Source organism: Nyctereutes procyonoides, unplaced genomic scaffold, assembly GCF_905146905.1.
Source record: "Nyctereutes procyonoides isolate TBG_1078 unplaced genomic scaffold, NYPRO_anot_genome, whole genome shotgun sequence".
Taxonomy (NCBI): Eukaryota; Metazoa; Chordata; class Mammalia; order Carnivora; family Canidae; genus Nyctereutes; species Nyctereutes procyonoides.
In genome coordinates, this window is record NW_026575035.1 from 23782106 (window position 1) to 23808687 (window position 26582).

Genomic DNA, 26582 nt, shown 5'->3' on the forward strand with positions numbered 1-26582 from the left:
AAAAAGAACATAAGGAGTGAATATCCATGTATATTATTCAGATTTTAAAAGGTTAACATTTTGCAGTATTAGGTTGAGGTTTTAAAAAATTTTTACTTTAGAAATTAAACGTGGATGTCATGCAGGGCTCCTCTGTATGTTTACTTAACCAGTTACACTAATGTGTATCCTTGCCTCTGTGTTTGTGATAGGCAGAATAATGGTCCCCTAAAGATGTCTGTGTTCTGACCTCTGGAGCCTTTGAATATGTTAATTTACATGGCAAAAGGGAAACAAGGTTATGTGTGCATGTGGTTAAGGTTAAGGACCTTGAGGTGGGGAGAGTTGCTTGTATTATCCAGGTGGATCTAATCTAATCAGCCCATAAAATCAGAGAACCCTTCTCAGCCGTGTTGAGAGAGGGAGCAGGCGAGCTGTGACGTTGCTGACTTTGAAGGTGGAGGAAAGAGGACGTTGACCAAGGAATGCAGGCAGCTTTTAGCAACTGGAGAAGACAGGGAAACGGACTGAGACCCAAGTCATGCTATAGACCTAGAGAACCGCAAAAGAATAAACGTGGTAGCTTGTTAAAACAGCAATAGAAAAACAATAAATTATATGCTATGTGTTTACTCATAGGGTTTAAAACTTGACCGAAACGTAACATTTTTCGTAGAAATGTGTTGATTCTACTTATAAATCCCTTTCAGTGCTGGTTTGCAAAAACGTGTTAGGGACGCCTGGGTGGCTCGGCGGTTGGCTTCTGCCTTCTGCTCGGGGTGTGACCCCGGGGTCCTGGGATCGAGTCCCCCGTCGGGCTCCCTGCATGGAGCCTGCCTCTCTCTGTGTGTCTCTCATGAATAAATAAATCTTAAAAACAAAAACATGATGTTACATTTACCTGACTGCCCACAAGGTGTAGCACCGAGTAGCATCACTCATTATCATTTAGGACAAGGAGGCTAGTTGAGGCCTGAACTGGGGCAATCCCGGGCTCAAGTCAGAGTTGTCAAATCTGCGCTTTCGGCAAACACGGAAACTTTAATGTAAGAGCAAACACTACATGCAACACACTACTTGCTAAGCCTGCGAACCGACGGGAAGACAACTTGTGATCCCCTTCTCGGCATCAGTTTTGCACTTAAAATCCTTGTAAGAGCTCCTGCTTCATTCACTGAGCCGTTAGATCACGCGGAAGTCAATCTACTGAAAAGCACTGAACATATCGAAAGAATGACGGTCACGATAAACAAGTCTCGGCCCGCCTCTGCCTGGGGCCGGAGGGCCCTGGGTTTCGGGGTGGCGGCCCCCACGTGCCCGGGCGGCGCCCCCGCTCTCCACCCGCCTTCCGGGCCGCCGGGACCCCCAGACGCAGGCGGGCCCCGCGGGCGGCTTCGGAGCTTCCGGCTTCCGGCTTCCGGCTCGTCACGTGCCTCTGGTCACGTGACCGAGGCTCCTGTCATCCTCCTGCGGCCGCTCCTGCTTCCTTCTGCCTGTGGCGCCCTCAACGTCTCCTGGGTGCGGGAACGTCTGCACTTCCCGGGGGCCGTGGCTCACGCCGCCGCTCAGACCTCGGTACCGGGCCGGAGACGCCAACTCGTCACCGACTCGGGGCCTCAGCCGGCGGCGGCCCCCACGGCCTTGACCGCAGCGTCCTCCGCGCGGTGTCTGGGTGACTTGTAGCGTCCCCGGGGTTTGCCAGGTAAGGCCGCACCCGCCCTTTGTCCCTTGGCCCGGGCCGAGGGAGGCGACCCCTGCGGTTCCCCGGCTTCTCCGGTGCGTGCTGGTTGCTCGCCGCGCAGGCCCCGCCCGCCGCCTCCAGCCCGGGGTCTCCAGTTCTTTCCTTCGGGGCCTCAAGCAGGTTTACGGACCTGGGGCTGCTTTCCTGCGGGGCAGGGGATGGGAGGGGCGGGCAGAGGAGAGGACGAGGACGGGGAACGTGTATTTCCCCCAGGACTGGGCCACGGCCCCGGCCTGCGGAAGGCTCGAGTCGTTCAGTGACTGGGCTGTGGGTCCTGAGGCACCGCCACCTGCCCCAGGGGGGCCGCTGGGCCTGAAGCCGCCGAACAGGGCTCCAGCCTGGCCCGGACACCGCCGGTTTTACCTCTGCCCTGCCCGTGTATATTCCTTTTCCTTGTTTAGGCAGCAAACCCTCGGATGTAGAGATTAAGTTCCAAACTGATTAAGGTCATTGGGGTTGCAGAATAGAATTTTGGGTATGGTTTTAGTTTCTTTGTGGCTGTGGCAGTGAACTTACGTGTTGTGAGCCAGAACCTATATATTTTGTACTAAGATAAAGACAGGCTTAAGAGCTTACCGTAAATTACCTTAAATTCAGAAACGAGAGTTACATAGAAGCTCAGCGCTGTCAGTTCTTGCTCTCAGACCAGACTCTCATTGTTGGCTGTATCTGAATTTTAATTAGTGTTTGTTCCAAAACTTTCTCCCAAAATTGATTTTGAAGATACCGTGAACTTTGGTTGAAAAAAGAAAGCTCTGCCTTTGAGGAAATTGCTTTCCCATTTTGGGGTTTTTAATTTGAATAAGTCATTTTAGAGGGCACTTGTACGTTTTTTTTTTTAATATGTCACTTCAAAATGATGCTTAGTAAATGTAAATTAAATAATTGGTCTTTACAAGTTTTGATTTTTTTCTGTCGGGAGAAAGTTGATGCCAGTTGTATATACATTTAAACTGTTCATATGCCTATTTTATTTAAGCATGACTCCTCATGTCAGTATCTTAAAGTGTTACTTTAAAAATCTTACTGCAAGATTAGTGCCAATAATTAAAAAAAAAACTTTTCCTGGAAATGTAAAAACCTTTAGAAGACACTTTATGGAGTGGTGCATAATTGGGCAAGATATGGAATATAATTATATTAATATTTAATGTGTAGGATATTCAATATTTGAGTTGAATGTGTACAGAGAGAGTAAGGTGATGATATTAATTACAACAGTAATGATAGTAGTAATTGTTAAAATGAATGATAACATTTGGTATTCTGGTTTCACCTTGCATCAAAATTGAAGATCTGTTGAAAAAAATCCAAGATCATAAAATTTAGATGACCAAAATGGATATCCGAGGTGCCGTGGATGCTGCTGTTCCCACGAACATTATTGCTGCCAAGGCTGCAGAGGTTCGTGCAAACAAAGTGAACTGGCAGTCCTATCTTCAGTAAGTACCGATTTGCTGTGAATCATGGATAATCATGTGCTTTTGCATCAGTCTTTTTCATGATCATGCTTCTATGAGAGAGATACTGGAAAAATACTAATACATGTGGAAGAAAACACTTCCTCCTCAGAATTCTTACCTGTCCTAGGGAGACAGTGTCGTGTGCTGGAAACAGCTTGAGGCTCTAGCTGGGGAGTGGAGCTGCTCAGAGCAGTTTTGACCTTTTCTGTCTGGAAAATTGTACTTTTTGAATGAGTAGGAAATGTGAGAGGGATGTTCGTGGGATCTGTAGGCGGGAAGGGGATAATAGGCAAAACCTTCCAGACTGGCTCACTGTGCTTGGTGAGCAATGTGGGGACAGAGGTGTTGCAGAATGGCTCATACAACTAGTAAAAAGTGTGGATGTTTGAATTTCAAGACCTGGGTTGAATTGTGTTTCTTCTGTCTACTAGATTGGTAATTGTAGGTGAATCTTATCTTCTCTGAGGTTCATTGACATATATGTGAAATGGGGATAGATAACTCCGAGTTGTTTAAATAGTGTACTTAAAGTATTAACACAGTTGAATACAAGCATTCGTGTGTTCAATATACTCTCAATAAATTGTAGTTCTTTCCCCTTCTTTCTTGTATGCATTAAGACTTAGCATGCTGGTGTTCTGTATTTATCTGTAACGTAACGGTTTAATTATTTTTAACCATATTTTATCATACCGACTTTACCTCATATCTATTTATTTTGGTATATTTTTAAGAGTAACTTATTAAGGAAACTCAGTTAAGATTTGGATATACATTTTGAAAAACAAATTGAGGAATCTTTAGTTTTATACTTAGCAGTTTGCTTTGCTGTAAGAGGGACATACAAAAATGTACAAAAATGATACATTTATTTCTGTTAATTTAGTCACTCGTCAAACATTTATTGCCTGCCCTTCAAGTTTGAGGCATTTTTCTAGGTTTTGAAGCTTCAAAAGATAAACTTATTAATCTAGTAGGGAAGTCAAATATATACATAGATAATTTAAATTTAGTTTGTTAACTGAGGTAGTAGAAAGATGCACAGGGGATCATGGGTGGATAGAAAAAGGACAGCTAATCTTATCTCCAGGAGAAGATGGTCTCTTTTCCTGGAGGGGATGGTCAAAGGTAGGGAATTAAAAAGCAGCATGCTGGGTGGGGGATAATACTTGTTTTGGAGGCAGGCAGTGGGGGAGGGCTGAGGCTGGAGAGACAGCCAGAGTAGCCAATTGTAAAGGCTCCCCCAGGAACACAGTTTTAAAATCACTGTTGTAGGTATTGGGAATGACTGTTGTTTGTAGGTGGGGGTTAGATGTCAGATTGCCTTTTGGCTGGATTGTTCTACTGACAATGTAGAGGGTGGATTTGTGGAAACAAAGCTAGAGTAGGGTGAGGCTATAGCAGTATCAGGGTGTTGCAATGGATAGAATTGAATAGATTTGAGAAAGTCTTAGTGATCAATTTAATGTATGAGAGTGAAAATGAATCTAGAATGACTCAGGATTCCTACTTTAAGGGACTGGATTGAAATGGGGCCATGGACACAAGGGCAGGAGGAGGAGGGACTTTTTCTTTTTTTTTTAAGATTTTATTTATTTATTCATGAGAGACAGAGAGAGAGAGGCAGAGACACAGGCAGAGGGAGAAGCAGGCTCCATGCAGGGAGCTCCATGTGGGACTCGATCCCGGGACTCCAGGATCGCGCCCTGGGCCAAAGGCAGGCGCTAAACCGCTGAGCCACCCAGGGATCCCCGAGGAGGGACTTTCTGATGTTTTCTCTGTTCATCTATATCTGTGTAATTGTTTAAAGCCCCTGTGAAATTAGGATTTTAAGCTCTGTTTCCTAATTTTAGCCTAGAGTGTTTTTAGACTAGAGGACAGGAGTTTCATGTTTATAAAGCTTGACTCTGTTTATAATCTAAATAGAATGATATTGTTATTGATAAGAAAGCACTGGCTGACTGGAGAAGTTCTCTAGCATTGGCATTTGGGACATTTTTAATTCATGGAGATTTTTAATTGCTTTCTCTTCTGTTCTTCCTTTTCCGAGACCTCTGTACTACTAAGTTGTGGTTTTGTCCTTTATTCCGTTGTCCATCTCATGCATTTCTTTATAAAACCTTCCTACTCTGTATGTCTGTACACATACATTCACCAAATGTTACTGTGTGCCTGCTGTTGAGCCAACTGTTGTGGGGACACTGGTGGGTGTGAAATGTACTTGCCCTAAAAGAGCTTAAAAATCATTGGGGATGGCCACAACACATGAATTCTCAGAGAATCCTGTATCACATCTTATTCTGATAAGAGTCCCCCAAAGTCAGAAGGCCAGTATGCTCTGTTCCTTACAAACTTTAACATGTTATTATGAGAATACAGTGTTTTCAAAATGTATGTAGATTTAAAAAAATGTATGTACATTTGGTTAAATTTTTTCTTCGTAATTGAACTAGACAGTACATAAATGAATGGGCTTGGCTATCTTTCAGTCAAGCTGGACTCTAGTAAAACTCTATCCTGAGGATACAAGAATCATAAAATAGCATTCTTCCTCTGGCGTTTAATATCTAATGAGGAAACAGACTTTTAAATAAAAAATTAAATAATAACTTTTGGGAAGCATTAAAAATGGAGATAAGTGTGAAGTTTTCTCAAATAACAAAAGCAGGGAACGAATAATTATCTGGCAGCATTGGGAGTGACTTCACAGAACACCTGAAGATACTCGTAGGAGTTGTCCAAGCAGAGGAGCTGCAGCTGTGGTGAGAGAAACCCTAAGGGGAGGAGACGAGCTGTGGAAGAAGGCCCGCTGGGGGAGCTTCCGGTAGTTGGGTGTGGCTCCCTCCTGCCTGTTGAAGGACAGTTTGTGGCACGTTTCCTCACTGGCCCTGTTGGCCCAAATTTATTAGCCATTTTGACACTTCCCTTCCCAAACCATCCATGTCCAGACAAATTCTTTTAGCTCTGTATCCGAAACCCATCCTGGATCTTACCATTTTTCTTGCTCCACACTCAGTGCTCTATGTAAGCTGTCATTATTGCCCACATGCTCTCTTCTTACAGCCCTTTGCCTGCTATTCCTGCTTTCACTGTTCCTCATTGGAGCAACTGTTTTTTTTTTTAATGAAAAATATTGATTTAATTGACTACAGTGTTACGTTGGCTTCAGGAATACAGCATAGTGATTAGATATTTTTATACATTATGAAATGATCACCTTGGTGTGTCTAGTTACCATCTGTCACCACACAAAGTTAGAACAATATTATTGACCGTATTCCCTATGCTGTACTTTTCATCCCTGTGACTTATTTATTTTATGACTGGAAGTTTGTACCTCTTAATCCCCTTAGCGTATTTTGCCCTTCCCTTTACACCCCTCCCCTCTCATGGTCACTACTTGTTCTCTGTATCTGTTAATGTGTTTCTGTTTTGTTTATTTTTATATTTTCATTTCCCCACATAATGGAAACGTGAAAACGTGCAGTATTTTGTCTCTCTGACTTATTTTCCTTGGCATATTACCCTCTAGGTCCATCCATGTTGTACGAATGGCAGATTCTCATCCCTTTTGAGTGGCTGCATGATATTCCATTATGTATACACCACATTTTCCTTATCCAAATGTCTGTTTGGTGGACAGGCTGCTTCCACATCTTGGCTGTTGTAAATCATGCAGCAGTAAACATTGAGGTGCACATACCTTTTTGAATTAGCGTTTGTTTTCCTGAGATAAATATCCAGAAGTGGAAATGAAGAGCAGTTCTTTACAGCTCTGTGACAGTCATTTGAAAATATGAATCAGATTATGCCACCCTGTTCACAAACACCCAGCAATTCTGCTTTTCTTGCTCTTTCCAGCTACTGCTGTGCCACTGTCCTTGGACTTATACTTCTGTCTGGAAGTTCCTCCCTAGATTACTTGGCTCATTAACTCGCTTCATGCAGGTGTCTGCACAGGTGGCCTCAGAAAGGCCTTCACTGTAGTGCGCCTGGGTGGCTCAGTTGGTTAAGTCTATGACTCTTGATTTTGACTCAGGGCATGATCTCATGGTCTTGAGATCATCAAGTTCCCAGCTCAGTGGGGAGCCTGCTTTCTCTCTCTTTCTCCCCTCCCTGCCCATACATTCTCTAAAATAAATAAGTCTTTAAAAAAAATAACATGTACATGCTAATACAGGTTTTTCTACCTAGGTGCTAGGTAGAACTGCCATACAAATTCACAGTCTGACTGATGAAAAAAGTAATGTGGTCAGATGTGTGCTTGAGAAAGCTGGCTGGTGGTAGGTAAGAGGGATGTGGGGGAGGAGTGGATCATTACCTGAAGGCTGAGCTACTCCAGAGGCAGGGAAGTCTGGAGGAGAGTGATGCTAGGTGGAAGGATTGTTAGGACTGGTTGCAGGCAGGTCTCTAGAAAAGAGACAAGAGTCCCTAAGTTGTAGGTTATGGGACTGTTAAAGGAAGATTCAGAAACAAAAGAATTTAAGCAAAAAAGAAAAAGTTACTTAGAACAAATGCAGGAAAGTAAGGCTTCAGAAGGACTGGCTTACCAAATAAAAACCAGTTATTTAAATGGAAAAGAAAGCTGTAAAATGATAAGGTTACCAACTGTAATCTTCATTGTACACTTTTTTCATGGTAGAAAAACCACAATTTTTTCACATGATTATCCTATCTGCAAAGGTTGTGATATGCTTTTATATAATAGCATAGCAAAATTTGGGGCTGAAATTGTTTTAGCTGGGAAGTTCAGGTTTATGAAAAAGACTGCATTTGTTTTGGGGCCAGAACTGGACACGATGACCTTGTTATCTTGGTCTATCCTAGGGTACAGAGTGCATTTTTTTCTTGCTTGGTATGTGAAGTGCTTAGGCACAAAGATAACAGGGGATTTCATTATCCCATTAGCCAGTCTGTGGTGGAGTGTGTGTCGGGATATATGTTAGTGATCTCAGTTCTGCCCTTGTAGGGTCTGGAGTGCCTGTGTGCTTGCTGTGTGGGAGGAGAGGTCCCCATGTGTGAGTGGGCACTGCAGCAGGGTGGCCTGGGCTGGAGCTGAAGACTGTGAGCTACCAGCACAGAGGCTAGCTGGCAGCACTCCGGGAGGATTCAGGGAGTGCAAATGAAAAGAGCCTTCCATAGAACCTGAGGCAGAGGGTAGGAGATAAGGAGTCTGTGAAGAGCACTAATGAATGGCCTGAGGAGGACGAGAAGAATCTGGAAGCTCAGGAAGAGAGTGTCAAGAAATGGTTATGTTTGATATAGAACTTTGCCTGAATTCCTGCTGGGCTCTTACCTTCCTTGCTCTGTGTTCCCCACTCCATCCCTGGTCTCCTGGGAGCACTGCCTGCATAGACTGCCTGTACACCAATCTCCATGTCAAGGCTTGCCACTAGGAACCCAATCCAAGCCAGATCTGAAAAAGGACTATATTTCTGTAACTATGTGTATGGGGAAATTGGCTTCAAATTCATTGTTTCCCTAGTTGGGCTTTTGTGGAACACTAGTTTCTCAACATACTTGGGGGGCAGGGGGTGAGGAAGGGCAGTTTTTTTTAACTACCGAGTTAAAAAATATATTGATGCTATTTGAATGACAAAGCATATTATAAGACATTTTTAATTTTAAACTTACATTTACTTCATGCTTACATCCATCAAGTGCTTTTTCTTGTATTTTTTCATAACTGCTCAGCAGACCAGAGCAGGTAGTATTATAATTGCCATTTTCCTGGTGTGGCAAACGTTGCTCAGAGGGGTAGTGACCTGCTAAAGTTTCACAGCTGGAGTTGGAACTCTTCCTCAGATTGATGCAAATTCTATACTTTACCCACTATACTGATAGTCTGAAAAGATTGATGTATGTCCCGAAGTATACAGTGTCACAGAAACTAGCAAGGCTGTTTTGCTGATAGGTCTTTTTACAAGGTAGTGTCAAATGGGGTTTGAGTTGTTTTTTTTTTTTTTTTATAAATTAATTTTTATTGGTGTTCAATTTACCAACATACAGAATAACACCCAGTGCTCATCCCGTCAAGTGTCCCCCTCCGTGCCCGTCACCCATTCACCCCCACCCCCCGCCCTCCTCCCCTTCCACCACCCCTAGTTCATTTCCCAGAGTTAGAAGTCTTTATGTTCTGTGTCCCTTTCTGATATCTCCCACACATTTCTTCTCCCTTCCCTTATATTCCCCTTCACTATTATTCATATTCCCCAAATAAGTGAGAACATACACTGTTTGTCCTTCTCCGATTGACTTACTTCACTCAGCATAATACCCTCCAGTTCCATCCACGTTGAAGCAAATGGTGGGTATTTGTTGTTTCTAATGGCTGAGTAATATTCCATTGTATACATAAACCACATCTTCTTTATCCATTCATCTTTCGATGGGCACCGAGGCTCCTTCCACAGTTTGGCTATTGTGGACATGGCTGCTAGAAACATCGGGGTGCAGGTGCCCCGGCGTTTCATTGCATCTGAATCTTCGGGGTAAATCCCTAACAGTGCAATTGCTGGGTCGTAGGGCAGGTCTATTTTTAATTCTTTGAGGAACCTCCACACAGTTTTCCAGAGTGGCTGCACCAGTTCACATTCCCACCAACAGTGTAAGAGGGTTCCCTTTTCTCCGCATCCTCTCCAACATTTGTTGTTTCCTGCCTTGTTAATTTTCCCCATTCTCACTGGTGTGAGGTGGTATCTCATTGTGGTTTTGATTTGTATTTCCCTGATGGCAAGTGATGCAGAGCATTTTCTCATGTGCATGTTGGCCATGTCTATGTCTTCCTCTGTGAGATTTCTCTTCATGTCTTTTGCCCATTTCATGATTGGATTGTTTGTTTCTTTGGTGTTGAGTTTAATAAGTTCTTTATAGATTTTGGAAACTAGCCCTTTATCTGATATGTTATTTGCAAATATCTTCTCCCATTCTGTAGGTTTTCTTTGAGTTTTGTTGACTGTATCCTTTGCTGTGCAAAAGCTTCTTATCTTGATGAAGTCCCAATAGTTCATTTTTGCTTTTGTTTCTTTTGCCTTCCTGGATGTATCTTGCAAGAAGTTACTGTGGCCAAGTTCAAAAAGGGTGTTGCCTGTGTTCTCCTCTAGGATTTTGATGGAGTCTTGTCTCACATTTAAATCTTTCATCCATTTTGAGTTTATCTTTGTGTATGGTGCAAGAGACTGGTCTAGTTTCATTCTTCTGCATGTGGATGACCAATTTTCCCAGCACCATTTATTGAAGAGACTGTCTTTCTTCCAGTGGATAGTCTTTCCTCCTTTGTCGAATATTAGTTGACCATAAAGTTCAGGGTTCATTTCTGGATTCTCTATTCTGTTCCATTGGTCTATGTGTCTGTTTTTGTGCCAGTACCACACTGTCTTGATGACCACAGCTTTGTAGTACAACCTGAAATCTGGCATTGTGATGCCCCCAGCTATGGTTTTCTTTTTTAAAATTCCCCTGGCTATTCGGGGTCTTTTCTGATTCCACACAAATCTTAAAATAATTTGTTCTAAGTCTCTGAAAAAAGTCCATGGTATTTTGATAGGGATTGCATTGAACGTGTAAATTGCCCTGGGTAGCATTGACATTTTCACAATATTAATTCTGCCAATCCATGAGCATGGAATATTTTTCCATCTCTTTGTGTCTTCCTCAATTTCTTTCAGAAGTGTTCTATAGTTTTTAGGGTATAGATCCTTTACCTCTTTGGTTAGGTTTATTCCTAGGTATCTTATGCTTTTGGGTGCAATTGTAAATGGGATTGACTCCTTAATTTCTCTTTCTTCAGTCTCATTGTTAGTGTATAGGAATGCCATTGATTTCTGGGCATTGATTTTGTATCCTGCCACGCTACCAAATTGCTGTATGAGTTCTAGCAATCTTGGGGTGGAGGCTTTTGGGTTTTCTATGTAGAGTATCATGTCATCGGCGAAGAGGGAGAGTTTGACTTCTTCTTTGCCAATTTGAATGCCTTTTATTTCTTTTTGTTGTCTGATTGCTGAGGCTAGGACTTCCAATACTATGTTGAATAGCAGTGGTGAGAGTGGACATCCCTGTCTGGTTCCTGATCTTAGGGGAAAGGCTCCCAGTGCTTCCCCATTGAGAATGATATTTGCTGTGGGCTTTTCGTAGATGGCTTTTAAGATATCGAGGAAAGTTCCCTCTATCCCTACACTCTGAAGAGTTTTAATCAGGAATGGATGCTGTATTTTGTCAAATGCTTTCTCTGCATCTAATGAGAGGATCATATGGTTCTTGGTTTTTCTCTTGCTGATATGATGAATCACATTGATTGTTTTACGAGTGTTGAACCAGCCTTGCATCCCGGGGATAAATCCTACTTGGTCATGGTGAATAATTTTCTTAATGTGTTGTTGGATCCTATTGGCTAGTATCTTGTTGAGAATTTTTGCATCCATGTTCATCAGGGATATTGGTCTGTAATTCTCCTTTTTGGTGGGGTCTTTGTCTGGTTTTGGAATTAAGGTGATGCTGGCCTCATAGAATGAGTTTGGAAGTACTCCATCTCTTTCTATCTTTCCAAACAGCTTTAGTAGAATAGGTATGATTGCTTCTTTAAACGTTTGATAGAATTCCCCTGGGAAGCCATCTGGCCCTGGACTCTTGTGTCTTGGGAGGTTTTTGATGACTGCTTCAATTTCCTCCCTGGTTATTGGCCTGTTCAGGTTTTCTATTTCTTCCTGCTCCAGTTTTGGTAGTTTGTGGCTTTCCAGGAATGCGTCCATTTCTTCTAGATTGCCTAATTTATTGGCGTAGAGCTGTTCATAATATGTTTTTAAAATCGTTTGTATTTCCTTGGTGTTGGTAGTGATCTCTCCTTTCTCATTCATGATTTTATTAATTTGAGTCTTCTCTCTCTTCTTTTTAATAAGGTTGGCTAATGGTTTATCTATCTTATTAATTCTTTCAAAGAACCAACTCCTGGTTCTATTGATCTGTTCCACAGTTCTTCTGGTCTCAATTTCGTTGAGTTCTGCTCGAATTTTAATTAACTCTCTTCTTCTGCTGGGCGTCGGGTCGATTTGCTGCTTCTTCTCTAGCTCCTTTATGTGTAAGGTTAGCTTTTGTATTTGAGTTCTTTCCAGTTTTTGAATGGATGCTTGTATTGCGATGTATTTCCCCCTCAGGACTGCTTTTGCTGCATCCCAAAGATTTTGAACAGTTGTATCTTCATTCTCATTAGTTTCCATGAATCTTTTTAATTCTTCCTTAATTTCCTGGTTGACCCTTTTATCTTTTAGCAGGATGGTCCTTAACCTCCACGTGTTTGAGGTCCTTCCAAACTTCTTCTTGTGATTGAGTTCTAATTTCAAGGCGTTATGGTCTGAGAATATGCAGGGGACGATCCCAATCTTTTGGTATCGGTTCAGACCCGATTTGTGACCCAGTATGTGGTCTATTCTGGAAAAAGTTCCATGTGCACTTGAGAAGAATGTGTATTCAGTTGAGTTTGGATGTAAAGTTCTGTAGATATCTGTGAAATCTATCTGGTCCAGTGTATCATTTAAAGCTCTCGTTTCTTTGGAGATGTTGTGTTTAGAAGACCTATCAAGGGTAGAGAGAGCTAGATTGAAGTCACCAAGTATAAGTGTATTATTATCTAAGTATTTCTTTACTTTGGTTAATAATTCGTTTAAGTATTTGGCAGCTCCCACATTCGGGGCATATATATTGAGGATTGTTAAGTCCTCTTGTTGGATAGATCCTTTAAGTATGATATAGTGTCCCTCTTCGTCTCTCACTACTGTCTTCGGAGTGAATTTTAGTTTATCTGATATAAGGATGGCTACCCCTGCTTTCTTTTGCGAACCATTTGAATGGTAAATGGTTCTCCAACCTTTTATTTTCAGGTTGTAGGTGTCCTTCTGTCTAAAATGAGTCTCTTGTAGACAGCAAATAGATGGGTCCTGCTTTTTTATCCAGTCTGAAACCCTGCGCCTTTTGATGGGGTCATTAAGCCCGTTCACGTTCAGAGTTACTATTGACAGATATGAGTTTAGTGTCATCATGATATCTATTTAGTCCTTGTTTTTGTGGATTGTTCCACTGAACTTCTTCTTAAAGGGGAATTTTAAGAGTCCCCCTTAAAATTTCTTGCAGAGCTGGTTTAGAGGTCACATATTCTTTCAGTTCCTGCCTGTCTTGGAAGCTCTTTATCTCTCCTTCCATTTTGAATGAGAGCCTTGCTGGATAAAGTATTCTTGGTTGCATGTTCTTCTCATTTAGGACCCTGAATATATCCTGCCAGCCCTTTCTGGCCTGCCAGGTCTCTGTGGAGAGGTCTGCTGTTACCCTAATATTCCTCCCCATGAAAGTCAGGGACTTCTTGTCTCTTGCTGCTTTAAGGATCTTCTCTTTATCTTTGGAATTTGCAAGCTTCACTATTAGATGTCGAGGTGTTGAACGGTTTTTATTGATTTTAGGGGGGGATCTCTCTATTTCCTGGATCTGAATGCCTGTTTCCCTTCCCAGATTGGGAAAGTTTTCAGCTAGGATTTGTTCAAATACATATTCTGGCCCTCTGTCCCTTTCGGCGCCCTCGGGAACCCCAATTAAACGTAGATTTTTCTTCCTTAGAGTGTCATTTATTTCCCTTAATCTGTCTTCATGGTTCTTTAATTGTTTATCTCTTTTTTCCTCAGTTTCCCTCTTTGCCATTAACTTGTCTTCTATGTCACTCACTCGTTCTTCCACCTCGTTAACCCTCGTCGTTAGGACTTCTAGTTTGGATTGCATCTCATTCAGTTGATTTTTAATTTCTGCCTGATTGGATCTAAATTCTGCAGTCATGAAGTCTCGTGAGTCCTTAATGCTTTTTTCTAGAGCCACCAGTAGCTGTATAATAGTGCTTCTGAATTGGCTTTCTGACATTGAATTGTAATCCAGATTTTGTAGCTCTGTGGGAGAGAGGGCTGTTTCTGATTCTTTCTTTTGAGGTGAGGTTTTCCTTCTAGTCATTTTGCTCAGTGCGGAGTGGCCAAAAACAAGTTGTATTGGGAGAATGAGAGAAAGAGAGAGAAGGAAAGAAAAGAGAAAAAGAAAAAAGAAAAAGAAAAGAAAAAGGAAAGAAGAGAAGAAAAAGGGAAAGAAAAAGAAAGAAAGGTGAAAAAAAAAGGGGGTGGGGGAAGCAATCAGAAATCAAAAAGAAAAGAAAAAAGAAAAGAAAAAAAAAACACGGGGGAGTATTTCTGTAGAGTTTAAGTCCCTTGACTTCCCCTGGAACTGGTCCGTCCAGCTGGTCTTCTGGGGGAGGGGCCTGTTGAGCTGATTTTCAGGTGTTAGCACTTGGGGGAGCTGCTCTGCCCCTGCCTGCTGCAGGGCTCAGAGGGGGTTGTTTACCCCGTGAGGTCTCAGGAGGAACAACAGTTGCAGTTGCTATGGCAACTCTGGAAGCCTGGATTCAGCCTCCGCAGGAACTCGGGGCTCTCGGCTCTCCGTCGTCCGCAGGGCCTGGAGGCTCCGGGGCGGGGCCGTTGATCTGCTCAGCTCGGGGCAGGAGCGTCCTTGCTGTCCTGGGCCCTCCCGGCCTCTGCCTGTCCCGGGGGGAGGCCGGATCCTGGGCTGTGTCCCGGCGCCCTGTGCTCCCGGGCCTGCGTTGTTGGATTTGCGCTCCTGCCCCGCAGCTCCCTCCCTGGAGCCGCTCCCGAGCCCCTCCGAACTGCTCCGGTGCGTGCTGCAGCCCTTAGGGAGCTCGGAGCACTCTCCTGCGCTCGCAGGTGTCTGTTAGTGTCCCCGGGAGCCCGAGGGCATCCCCGCCCTCCTGGGTCCTGCTCCAACTCCCTGCGAGCCCCTTTCCGCCCGCCCGGGAAGGTTGGTGCAGCTCCTGCTCCTCCGGGACGGGGCTCTCCTGTCCTGGGGACACTCGCCCCGGCCTCAGCCCGGCTCCTCGCGGGGCCCCTCCCCCTCGGAGGCCTTTTGTTTCTTTATTTCTTTTCCCCGTCTTCCTACCTTGATAGAAGCGTGAACTCCTCTCACTGTAGCATTCCAGCTGGTCTCTCTTTAAATCTCAGGCCGAATTCGTAGATTTTCAGGATGGTTTGAAGGTTATCTAGGTAATTTGTTGGGGACAGGTGATTTGGGGACCCTACTCCTCCGCCATCTTGCCCCTCCTCCGGGGTTTGAGTTGTTGATGAGTTGAGTGAGTTAGTTGTGAGGTTAAGCTGAGTTGGAAGGGAAGGCAATGATGGTTCAGTTGTGATGATGTTGAATTTGTGAAAATGTCAAGAAGTGGAAGATAGATGGAAATGGTTTGGCAGAGAGAGAAGGCTAAACTCTCGGTTTAAATCTCACTCAAGGAAAGAATTTGGGAGAGAAAAGCAAGATTCCAAGGATTGAGCCTGGAGAGAAGCCTTGAGCAAAGAGCCATTTTCAAGGAAGGGACCCCTGAAAGAAGTAGGAGGAAAGCAGGATAGTGTGGGATGATTACCAGAACAGGGGGGTCAAGATGGCAAAGTTATTTTTTCAGAGAGGAGGAGGATCACATTTTTCTGAGTCCAGAGGGAATATGAGAATATGCTGGAGGCAATGATTGTAGAAGTTCATATAAAGTGGCTTTGGTTTTGATGGAGTAGAAAGCCAAGTGAATTTTTTGTCTGGGAAGGGGATAGGGTGAGACTTTGGACAGTGCTAAGAGGTGTCAGTTATTGAGTGCTTCCTACTGACCAGGCACTGCACTAACTACCTTCTGTGAATCATTTAACATTATCCTCAAATCAGCTGCTAATGGCAATGTGCATATTAGTCCCATCTTGCAGATAAATTAACTCAGGTCCAGAGAGGTTGCATGGTCAGTACGTGGTGGAGCTAAGCTTGTTCTCAGGTCTGTCTGATGCCCGGACCTTGTGTGCCTACCACAGGTGTTAACTACCGAGGAGAGAGGAAAAAGATGAGGAATTCCTGTATCTCTTGCTCACAGTGATAATTCAACTCTTACTAAAGAAAACCAACTTATTCTTACTTTCTAGGGGGCAGATGATTTCTGCTGAAGATTGTGAATTCATTCAAAGGTTTGAAATGAAAAGAAGTCCTGAAGAGAAGCAGGAGATGCTCCAAACTGAAGGCAGTCAGGTGATGGATATAAACATTATGTTATCAATACCTCTGTCATTAAAAATTCTAGAAAATATTTTTTTTAATAAATTAATTTTTATTGGTGTTCAATTTACCAACATACAGAATAACACCCAGTGCTCATCCCGTCAGGTGCCCCCTCAGTGCCCGTCACCCATTCACCCCCACCCCCCGCCCTTCTCCCCTTCCACCACCCCTAGTTCGTTTCCCAGAGTTAGGAGTCTTTATGTTCTGTCTCCCTTTCTGATATTTCCCACACATTTCTTCTCCCTTCCCTTATATTCCCTTTCACTATTATTCATATTCCCCAAATGAATGAGTAGAAAATATTTTTTAATGACTTTGTGATATTCCATTGTAGGTATGTATCATTATTTAGCTAAAAATCCTTTTTTATTGAAAGACATTTGAATGATTTCCAGTTCTCTTTGTTCATTTTGGAAAAATGTTATAATGGGTATGTTTATTCCTCTATCCTTTAATGCATTTCTGAAAATCTTTCTAGGATAGATTCCTGGAAGGGCAATTAAGTTTCAAAGCATAGTTGTTTTTAAAGTTGCTTAACTTTTTTTTTTTTTTAGAAAATTTTTCCCACTTTATATTTTCATTAGAATATGTTGCAGTCCTACTGTCCATCAGATTTTCTGATGTGGAGTCCTGATGGCCTGAAGGACCCTATATTGCAACTCAGTCTGATTCTCACAATAATCTTGGGAGATCTGTGAGGAAACATGCTCTTGGCTCCAGAGAATTTGTTTGTTTTTGTTGAATTCCAGAGATTATCACATAGTTAATAAGTTGTAGGATGGAAACAGGTCATGGCCTTCTGATTCTAATTCCTAGTACTCTTGTTGCTGAAGTGTTCTGCTTCCCAGCAAATGCAAAAACAAAACAAAAATAACACCCAAAACCAATGATAATTTTTGGGTGTCTACATAACTTAATCTTTATGTTAACATGTAGTCAGGAGTTATAGTTGGTAGGTCTATTTAATAGTAGTAAACACTTTGAAATTTATCACGATGAAATGATCACAAATCTAATGCAAGTCATAGTATGTTTCTCCCATACTTCATCACAATGTTTGTAAAAGATATACATTTTCTGTAATTAGAATCTGTTGTTTAATAGCACTTGTATTATAATTTGTGCAAGATAAATAATATTTTACTGAAATTCCATTAAGTTTGTTGTGTTTGTGGTTGAAAATAACATTACTTTCATTCTTTCCCAGTGTGCTAAAACAGTTATAAATTTGATGACTCATATCTCCAAAGAACAGACAGTTCAGTACATACTAACTATGGTGGATGATATGCTGCAGGTATGTATATTCTTTAGTTAAATACATTTGGTGACTTGGTGATTTCATTGTCTTCTGTTCTGTACAAGTAACAATATTTTTGTTACTTATACCATGAGTTTTCTTTTACAGTTGTAATTGCTAATAGTGTTAAAGATGGGAATGCCCACGCACTAGGCTACAGGATGCCTAGTAGTCAATCTGTATTTTTTTTCATAATACCTCAGTAGTTCTGTGTTGAATACTGGTGATGTTGGGTGAATCATTTGAGGCTTTCTGGATGCCCTTTGTACTTACAGGTGACGTGGCTTCTTTTCTTTCAGTCATTCAACAGATTTCAATGCCCCTGCTATGTTCTAAGCCAGTGCCAAGCACTGGGGGTTCAGTACTGAATGTAGGCAAGGTGCTTACCCTCAGAAGTCTTGTCTTTTGGAAAACATTTTGTTGGGACACCTGGGTGGCTCCGCGATTGAGCCTTTGGCTCAGGGTGTAATGCCAGAGTCCTGGGATCAGTCCCATATCGGGCTTCCTGCATGGAACCTGCTTCTCCCTCTGCCTGTGTCTCTGCCTCTCTCTCTGTGCTTGTCACGAATAAATAAATAAAATCTTAAAAAAAAAAGGAAAATATTTTGCTTATCATCTGAGACTTTTCCAGTTGCATAGTTTTTTTTTCTTGTTTTACTGTCCCTGAACACAGAGGGGCTTCCCTTATTCACAGTTCTGTATTTTACACCAGAGTATCATCTAGGTTTAAATTGTTAGTGTACAGAGTGGTTCTTTTTTGAGACAGGGCACCTGGCTGCTAAATCCAGTGGCTGACTGCATGTCTCAGGACTTAAAGAACAGTGTCAGTCTGGTTGTTTATGTGGAGCATTGTTTTGTCAGTTTATAAGGAAAAACATTTATTGATGGCCTACTGCATCCCATTGTACTAATTTTTTTTTATTGGAGTTCAGTTTGCCAACATATAGCATAAAACCCAGTGCTCATCCCATCAAGTGCCCCCCTCAGTGCCCGTCACCCATTCACCCCCACCCCCCGCCCACCTCCCTTTCTACCACCCCTTGTTCGTTTCCCAGAGTTAGGAGTCTTTATGTTCTGTCTCCATTTCTGATATTTCCCACTCATTTTTTCTCCTTTCCCCTTGATTCCCTTTCACTATTTTTTATATTCCCCAAATGAATGAGACCATATAATGTTTGTCCTTCTGCGATTGACTTATTTCACTCAGCATAATACCCTCCAGTTCCATCCACGGCAAAGCAAATGGTGGGTATTTGTAATTTCTAATGGCTGAGTAATATTCCATTGTATACACAAACCACATCTTCTTTATCCATTCATCTTTTGATGGACACCGAGGCTCCTTCCACAGTTTGGCTATTGTGGACATTACTGCTATAAACATTGGGGTGCAGGTGTCCTGGCGTTTCACTGCATCTGTATCTTTGGGGTAAATCCCCAGCAGTGCAATTGCTGGGTCGTAGGGCAGATCTATGTTCAACTCTTTGAGGAACCTCCACACAGTTTTCCAGAGTGGCTGCACCAGTTCACATTCCCACCAACAGTGCAAGAGGGTTCCCCTTTCTCCACATCCTCTCCAACATTTGTTGTTTCCTGCCTTGTTAATTTTCCCCATTCTCACTGGTGTGAGGTGGTATCTCATTGTGGTTTTGATTTGTATTTCCCTGATGGCAAGTGATGCAGAGCATTTTCTCATGTGCTTGTTGGCCATGTCTTGTCTTCCTCTGTGAGATTTCTCTTCATGTGTTTTTCCCATTTCATGATTGGATTGTTTCTTTGCTGTTGAGTTTAAGAAGTTCTTTATAGATCTTGGAAACTAGCCCTTTATCTGATACGTCATTTGCAAGTATCTTCTCCCATTCTGTAGGTTGTCTTTGAATTTTGTTGACTGTATACATGGCTGTGCAAAAGCTTCTTATCTTGATGAAGTCCCAATAGTTCATTTTTGCTTTTGTTTCTCTTGCCTTCATGGATGTATTTTGCAAGAAGTTACTGTAGCCAAGTTCAAAAAGGGTGTTGTTGCCTGTGTTCTCCTCTAGGATTTTGATGGAATCTTGTCTCACATTTAGATCTTTCATCCATTTTGAGTTTATCTTTGTGTATGGTGCAAGAGAGTGGTCTAGTTTCATTCCTCTGCATGTGGATGTCCAATTTTCCCAGCACCATTTATTGAAGAGACTGTCTTTTTTCCAGTGGATAGTCTTTCCTCCTTTGTCAAATATTAGTTGACCATAAAGTTGAGGGGTCCACTTCTGGATTCTCTATTCTGTTCCATTGATCTATGTGTCTGTTGTTGTGCCAGTACCACACTGTCTTGATGACCACAGCTTTGTAGTACAACCTGAAATCTGGCATTGTGATGCCCCCAGCTATGGTTTTCTTTTTTAAAATTCCCTTAGATATTCAGGGTCTTTTCTGATTCCATACAAATCTTAAGATAATTTGTTCTAACTCTCTGAAGAAAGTCCATGGTATTTTGATAGGGATTGCATTAAATGTGTAAATTTCCCTGGGTAGCATTGACATTTTCACAATATTAATTTTTCCAATCCATGGGCATAGAATATTTTTCCGTCTCTTTGTGTCTTCCTCAATTATTTTCAGAAGTGTTCTGTAGTTTTTAGGGTATAGATCCTTTACCTCTTTGGTTAGGTTTATTCCTAGGTATCTTATGCTTTTGGGTGCAATTGTAAATGGGATTGACTCCTGAATTTCTCTTTCTTCAGTCTCATTGTTAGTGTATAGAAATGCCACTGATTTCTGGGCATTGATTTTGTATCCTGCCACACTGCCAAATTGCTGTATGAGTTCTAGCAATCTTGGGGTGGAGTCTTTTGGGTTTTCTGCGTAGAGTATCATGTCATCGGCGAAGAGGGAGAGTTTGACTTCTTCTTTGCCAACTTGAATGTCTTTTATTTCTTTTTGTTGCCTGATTGCTGAGGCTAGGACTTCCAATACTATGTTGAATAGCAGTGGTGAGAGTGGACATCCCTGTCTTGTTCCTGATCGTAGGGGAAAGGCTCCCAGTGTTTCCCCATTGAGAATGATATTTGCTGTGGGCTTTTCGTAGATGGCTTTTAAGATGCTGAGGAATGTTCCCTCTATCCCTACACTCTGAAGAGTTTTGATCAGGAATGGATGCTGTATTTATACAGCATTATACAGCATTACAGCTCAGGGTCTAAAATGAGTCTCTTGGGATCCATGGGTGGCGCAGCGGTTTGGCGCCTGCCTTTGGCTCAGGGCGCGATCCTGGAGACCCGGGATCGAATCCCATATCGGGCTCCCTGCATGGAGCCTGCTTCTCCCTCTGCCTGTGTCTCTGCCTCTGTCTCTCTCTCTCTCTCTCTCTCTCTCTGTGACTATCATAAATAAATTAAAAAAAATAAAATAAAATGAGTCTCTTGTAAGCAGCATATTGATGGATCTCTTTTTTTAAATCTATTCTGATACTCTGTATCTTTTGATTGGAGCATTGAGTCAATTTACATTCAGAGTAATATTGAAATATATGAATATAGTGTATTAGATGTATTACCTGTGAAATTGCTGTTCCTGTAGATTGTCTCTGTTCCTTTCTAGTCTTTGTTGCTTTTGGTCTCTTTCTTGTGCAAAGGGTCCCTTTTAGTATTTCTTGTAGAACTGGTTTAGTGTTCATGAACTCCTTTAATTTTTGCTTGTCTTGGAAACTCTTTCTCTCTCCTATTTTGAAGGACAGCCTTGCTGAATAAAATATTCTAGGCTGCATACTTTTCCCATTCAGGACAATGAATATATCATGCCACTACTTTCTGGCCTGCCAAGTTTCTGTGGCTAGGTCTCTGCTAACCTTATGTGTCTACCCTTGTAGGTTGAGGACTTTTTGTGTCCTTCAGAATTCTCTATCTTTGCAAGTTTCACTCTGATATGTCTTGGTGTTGACCTGTTTTTGGAGATTCTGAGGGGAGTTCTTTGTGCCTCTTGGCCTTGAGAACCTTTATGGTTCTCAGCCACAATTTGTTCAATTAAACTTCTGCTTTATTCCTGTTCTTCTTCTGGGACTCTTGTGATACAGATATTATTATGCTTTGAGGAATCTCTCAATTCCCTAAATCTGTATTTGTGATCTAGTAGTTTTTTTCCCCCCTTTTCTTTTCAGCTTCATTATTTTCTGTAATTTTAATCTTCTGTATTACCTATTCAATCCTCTGCTTCTTCCATCCTCATTGTGATTATATCCAATTGGTTTTGCATCTCAGTTATAGCATTTTTAAATATCAGCCTCACTAGTTTTTAGGTCTTTTATCTCTGCAGCCAGGGTTTCTCTGGTCTTCCATGTTCTTTGAAACCTTGTTAGTATTATTATGATTGTTATTCTAAATTCTTGTTTACATACATTGCTATGTCTCCTTTGAATAAATCCCTGGCTATAATTTCTTTTTGATCTTTCTTTTAGGGATAATTCCTCCATCTTGTTGCTGTGTCTAGGTTTCTGTCTTTTGCATATTATGAAAGCTTGTTATGTTTCTTGGTCCCAAAAGTAATACACATTAAGAAGGGGTCATGCCCATACAGGTCTAGGGCCTGGCATTTCAGGAAGTGATTCTGGTGTATGCTGTGTCTACTTTGCTGTTGTGTTTGGCAGCTCTTTCCCACAGGTTGGTCCTCTGTAGAGTTCCTACTCCTTGGGGAGTGTTTGGACCTTTAACTAGCTGTGCTTTGATTTGTTTGTTAAGCCTGATTTAAAAAAAAAAATAAAAGATCCTGATCCAATAAAAAAGGAAGAGTAAAAAAAAAGCAAACAACCAGACAAAAACTATAAGCTTGATTCCAAAGAATAAAAAAGAAAGAAGGAAAAAAAAAAGAAGAAAGAAAACCTGATCCAAAAAATGAGAAAAGGAGAGAAAGAAACCAACAAATGAACCAAAAACTCTAAGCCTGATACCAAAGGAAAAAGCAAAAAGAAAAAAAAAAAAGTAAAATAAGTAAGAAATAATAATAAAAAAGGAAACCCTTGTCCTTTTTTCACCACAACTAAAGCTGATGCTGAACACTGTGTGCAGTAGACTTGGTATACATGGGGGGGCCTGTGTTTTTAAGGGAGAGGCCTGCTAGGCTGGCTCGCAGTCAGACTTGCTGTTGTAAAGATGCTCTTGTCAGGTCAGGGGGATAGGGTTTAGTGTAGGGGATTCTGGCCTCTACTGGAGGCATTGTGTTTTTCTCTAAAGTCCTGTGGTACTGGTGGGTGGTTGTGTGTGTGTGTGTGTGTGTGTGTGTGTGTGTGTGTATGTGTATGTGTATGTGTGCTTGAGTGTGTAAGATGGCATTCCCTGCCCTTTCGTTCCTCAGACGGGGAACTTGCAGCCACTGCTGTTCAGGAAGTCCTTATCATAAGGCGAAAATCTCCCCTTCTGTGTCCCAGACTTTCATCAGATCCTGTCTTCAGTCTGTGCCCAGGCATGCCCAGTGCCACAATTCTCCTGTGTTTTATCTTTGGCCAGGGGCGGGGATTCAAAACTCCAAATCTTAAAGGGCCCACCAAAGTGCTGACCTTCTCCCTTCCCCTAGAGGGGAGCCTCCTGGTGTGCCCAACACCATTCTGTCCCAGAAAATCAGTCACACGGCTTGTGCAGGGTGGCTGGACTTTGTTGTGGTGCATCATAAAAAGCTGTGACCAGGTTATCTGTCCTCTGCACATAACACTTCTGTCCTAAGCTATTGAGTGGCTGCTTAGTGGTGACTCACGAGTCTTTTGTCCTTGGAGAGGCAGTATACAGTCTTCTGAATGTGCTTCAGGAGTATGACCCAGGGGATCCCCACACTGAGACATCTTGTGCGAACCCTGGGTGCTGCTCTCTCCCTCTCCCTTCCCCAAAAGGGCTCCCTCCTTTTCATGGCAAACTGTGGCTTTTTTCTCCAGTTCACCACTCTGAATCTCGCATCTGCCACATTTTGTGCTTCCAGTTCTGCAGATTGTTTTCTTAATCCTCAGATCGAGTTCCTTTTGTTCAAAGTGATTTTCTGTTTATCCAGCTGATTTCCTGTTTGAGGAATGAGGCAAGCTCAGGGCCCCCCTCCTATTCTGCTGTTTCAAATCCTCCTCTGCAGGAATTGAAACCACAAAGGACCAGTCGAGGAAGAGGAGGTTTTTGTTTTTTGTTTTTTTTTTTTTAAGATTTTATTTGAGAACAAAAGAATGAATGGGGGGGAGGGGCAGAAGGAGGGGGAGAGAGAGAATCCTCATTGAGTGGGGGGAGGCCCTTGTGGGGCTCAGCCTCACAACCCTGAGATCATGATCTGAGCTGAAATCAAGAGTCAGAGGCTTAAATGACTAAGCCACCCAAGCGCCCCAAGAAAGATGAATTTTTAACTTATTTCTGTATGAAGTGTACTTTATTCATTTATGTGTCAATGATAGTTACAGTTTTAGCTTGGGAAATAATCCACCAATGGAGTAAATGATGACCTATTCAAATTTTGAGTCCTTTGATAAAATCTGTATCATAACTTGCAGTTGTTTTTCTGAACTATAGTGATTCATTACTTAAGGAGGTGTTAGTCTCTTCCTCAAATAAGTAACTGTTAGCAACAACCAAAATTAAGAACAATGTATTTAAAGGAGTTAAATGTTGATCTGAAAATTATTGTTTATGTGGTTTTTTGTGCTTTTACCAAATACTGCTGCTTGGTGACCATACTCATTCAGTGAATCAGAAAGTATATTTGAGCTAGTGAAATGCAGATAAAACTTAAGTGAGAAGTAGAGTGTGGATGATTTGAGCTAAGAATTAATTGTTCCTCAAATCCTATCTATGTCTATCTGCTAGTGTTATATGCTATTTTTTGCTATCTTTATCTGCCCTAATTTTTCTATTATAATGTGCTAGGAGTACTCTGATTTTATTTGTGTGGAGACAACATTGGGAAGGGCATGTCAGAAGTTCAGGCTCAGAAGAAATGTACCTTAGATTTCTGCTTCCTTCAGGGTTGGGATTTGCTAGCTTGGCTCACCTAAAGCTAATCATAATAACTAAAGGTGATTTTATTTTATACTTTCAAATATTTATTTATTTATTTGAGAATGAGGGAGAGAGAACATGTGCCTGTGCACGTGTGTGTGGGGAGGGGCAAAGAGAGAGGAAGAGAGAATCTCAAGCAGACTCCTTGCTGAGTGTGGAGCCCAATGCAGGGCTTGATTCACAACCTTGATTGAGATCATGACCTGAGCCAAAATTAAGAGTCACCTAGGCTCCCCAAAGGTGATTTTATTTTTAAAGCATCTATGCCTTCCCCCTTCACCACCCACCATAATAGCAACTGGGAGAAGAAAACACACTGACTAAGGAGACACAGAATGAAAGGTTGAGAAGCAGTGCACAGTAGTAAAATGCATTCTGAATGGTAATATCATTTTTTTCTTTTTTAGGAAAATCACCAGCGGGTTAGCATTTTCTTTGATTATGCTAAACGCAGCAAGAACACTGCCTGGTCCTACTTTTTGCCAATGTTGAATCGCCAGGATCTCTTTACTGTTCATATGGTAAATTTTGAATTGATAAGATTTCTGACTTGGGGAAGAAGCACACTTGGGCTATTTATGACTTGGTAACCTCCCAGTTCCCAAAGGAGTAATGGCTGTGATGTTAACTTTTCAGAGCAGCGTTTCCTTATTAATGGTTAGTAATGTGGGGATATTGGGAAGACAAAGGAGATAGAGTCACTCTGATACAGTTAAAGTTTTTGAGAGTATTTGTTGAGTTCATTAGCATAAAAACCTTTACTAGATTACAAGCACAAAGAGCTTTCAATTGTCTGACAGGATTAATCACATTTTAGTATAGAAATATAATTTTTTTAGAAGTAGCTACAGTGTTTACTTTTTATTTATTTGCTATTTATTTATTTAAAAGATTTTATTTATTTATTCATGAGACAGAGACAGAGAGAGAGAGAGAGAGAGAGAGAGAGGGAGAGACATAGGCAGAGGGAGAAGCAGGCTCCACTCAGGAAGCCCGACGTGGGACTCCATCCTGGGACCCCAGGATCACGCTTTGGGCCAAAGGCAGGCGCTAAACCGCTGAACCACCCAGGGATCCCCTACTTTTTATTTTAATTTAGTAATTACTTGTTTTTTAATATCACAAACACACTCTTGTTTTAAACTTACCCTGAAAGGCTATCTTTGGATGCCTTAACTCTGAACAGTCTCTTATGGAGGCTAGAGAAGGTATGAGAGGAGAGTTGAGAGAATAAATCTTTGTACCAGCTTTTTCTATTCAGTGGGCTGCAGTGCGGAGCTCCTGAGGCTGTTCATTTCAGTAGATGTCTTTGAACTTTTGAAATGAAGGACTACTGTTAGTGAAACATTTTTGAGCATGTGTCTGTCTCTCCATATATATCTATAGTCATTTATGTATGAGTGTATTCATATATTTTGCATTTTATAAAGCCTTTACAAAAAGAGAAATTAAAAAGGAGGACTCACGAAATTATATTTTAAACAATACTATTTTTAAAGATTTTTATTTAATTATTTGAGTGACAAAGTGAGAGACAGAATATGAATGGAGAGGGAGGGGCTGAGTGAGAGGGAGAAGCAGACTTCCTGCTCAGCAGGGAGCCTGATGCTGGGGCTTGATCCTAGGACCTTGGGATCATGACCTGAGCCAGAGGCAGGGATTTAACCAACTGAGCCACCCAGGTGTCCCAAGAATACTTTTTAAAAAAAAATACTGTATTTATTTATTTATTTTTTAATTGTAGAGACTTGGGTCTTTTTTTTTTTTTAATAAATTAATTTTTTTATTGGTGTTCAATTTACCTACATACAGAATAACACCCAGTGCTCATCCCGTCAAGTGTCCCCCTCAGTGCCCGTCACCCATTCACCCCCACCCTCCGCCCTCCTCCCCTTCCACCACCCCTAGTTCGTTTCCCAGAGTTAGGAGTCTTTATGTTCTGTCTCCCTTTCTGCTATTTCCCACACATTTCTTCTCCCTTC

At 41.9% G+C, this 26582-nt stretch overlaps 1 protein-coding gene across 2 annotated transcripts in view; it reads left to right on the forward strand.

The window, feature by feature from the left end:
* The first annotated feature begins 1431 nt into the window (after positions 1 to 1431).
* The window catches only part of ATP6V1H (ATPase H+ transporting V1 subunit H), a 135612-nt gene continuing 110461 nt past the window's right edge, over positions 1432 to 26582 (forward strand). For both annotated transcript variants that reach the window (XM_055318350.1, XM_055318351.1), the window contains exons 1-5: positions 1432 to 1681; positions 3015 to 3162; positions 16170 to 16272; positions 17510 to 17599; positions 25008 to 25121. In XM_055318350.1, coding sequence (XP_055174325.1) covers positions 3050 to 3162; positions 16170 to 16272; positions 17510 to 17599; positions 25008 to 25121 — 420 coding nt within the window. In that variant the 5' untranslated portion in view covers positions 1432 to 1681; positions 3015 to 3049. The remainder of the gene's footprint in view (positions 1682 to 3014; positions 3163 to 16169; positions 16273 to 17509; positions 17600 to 25007; positions 25122 to 26582) is intronic.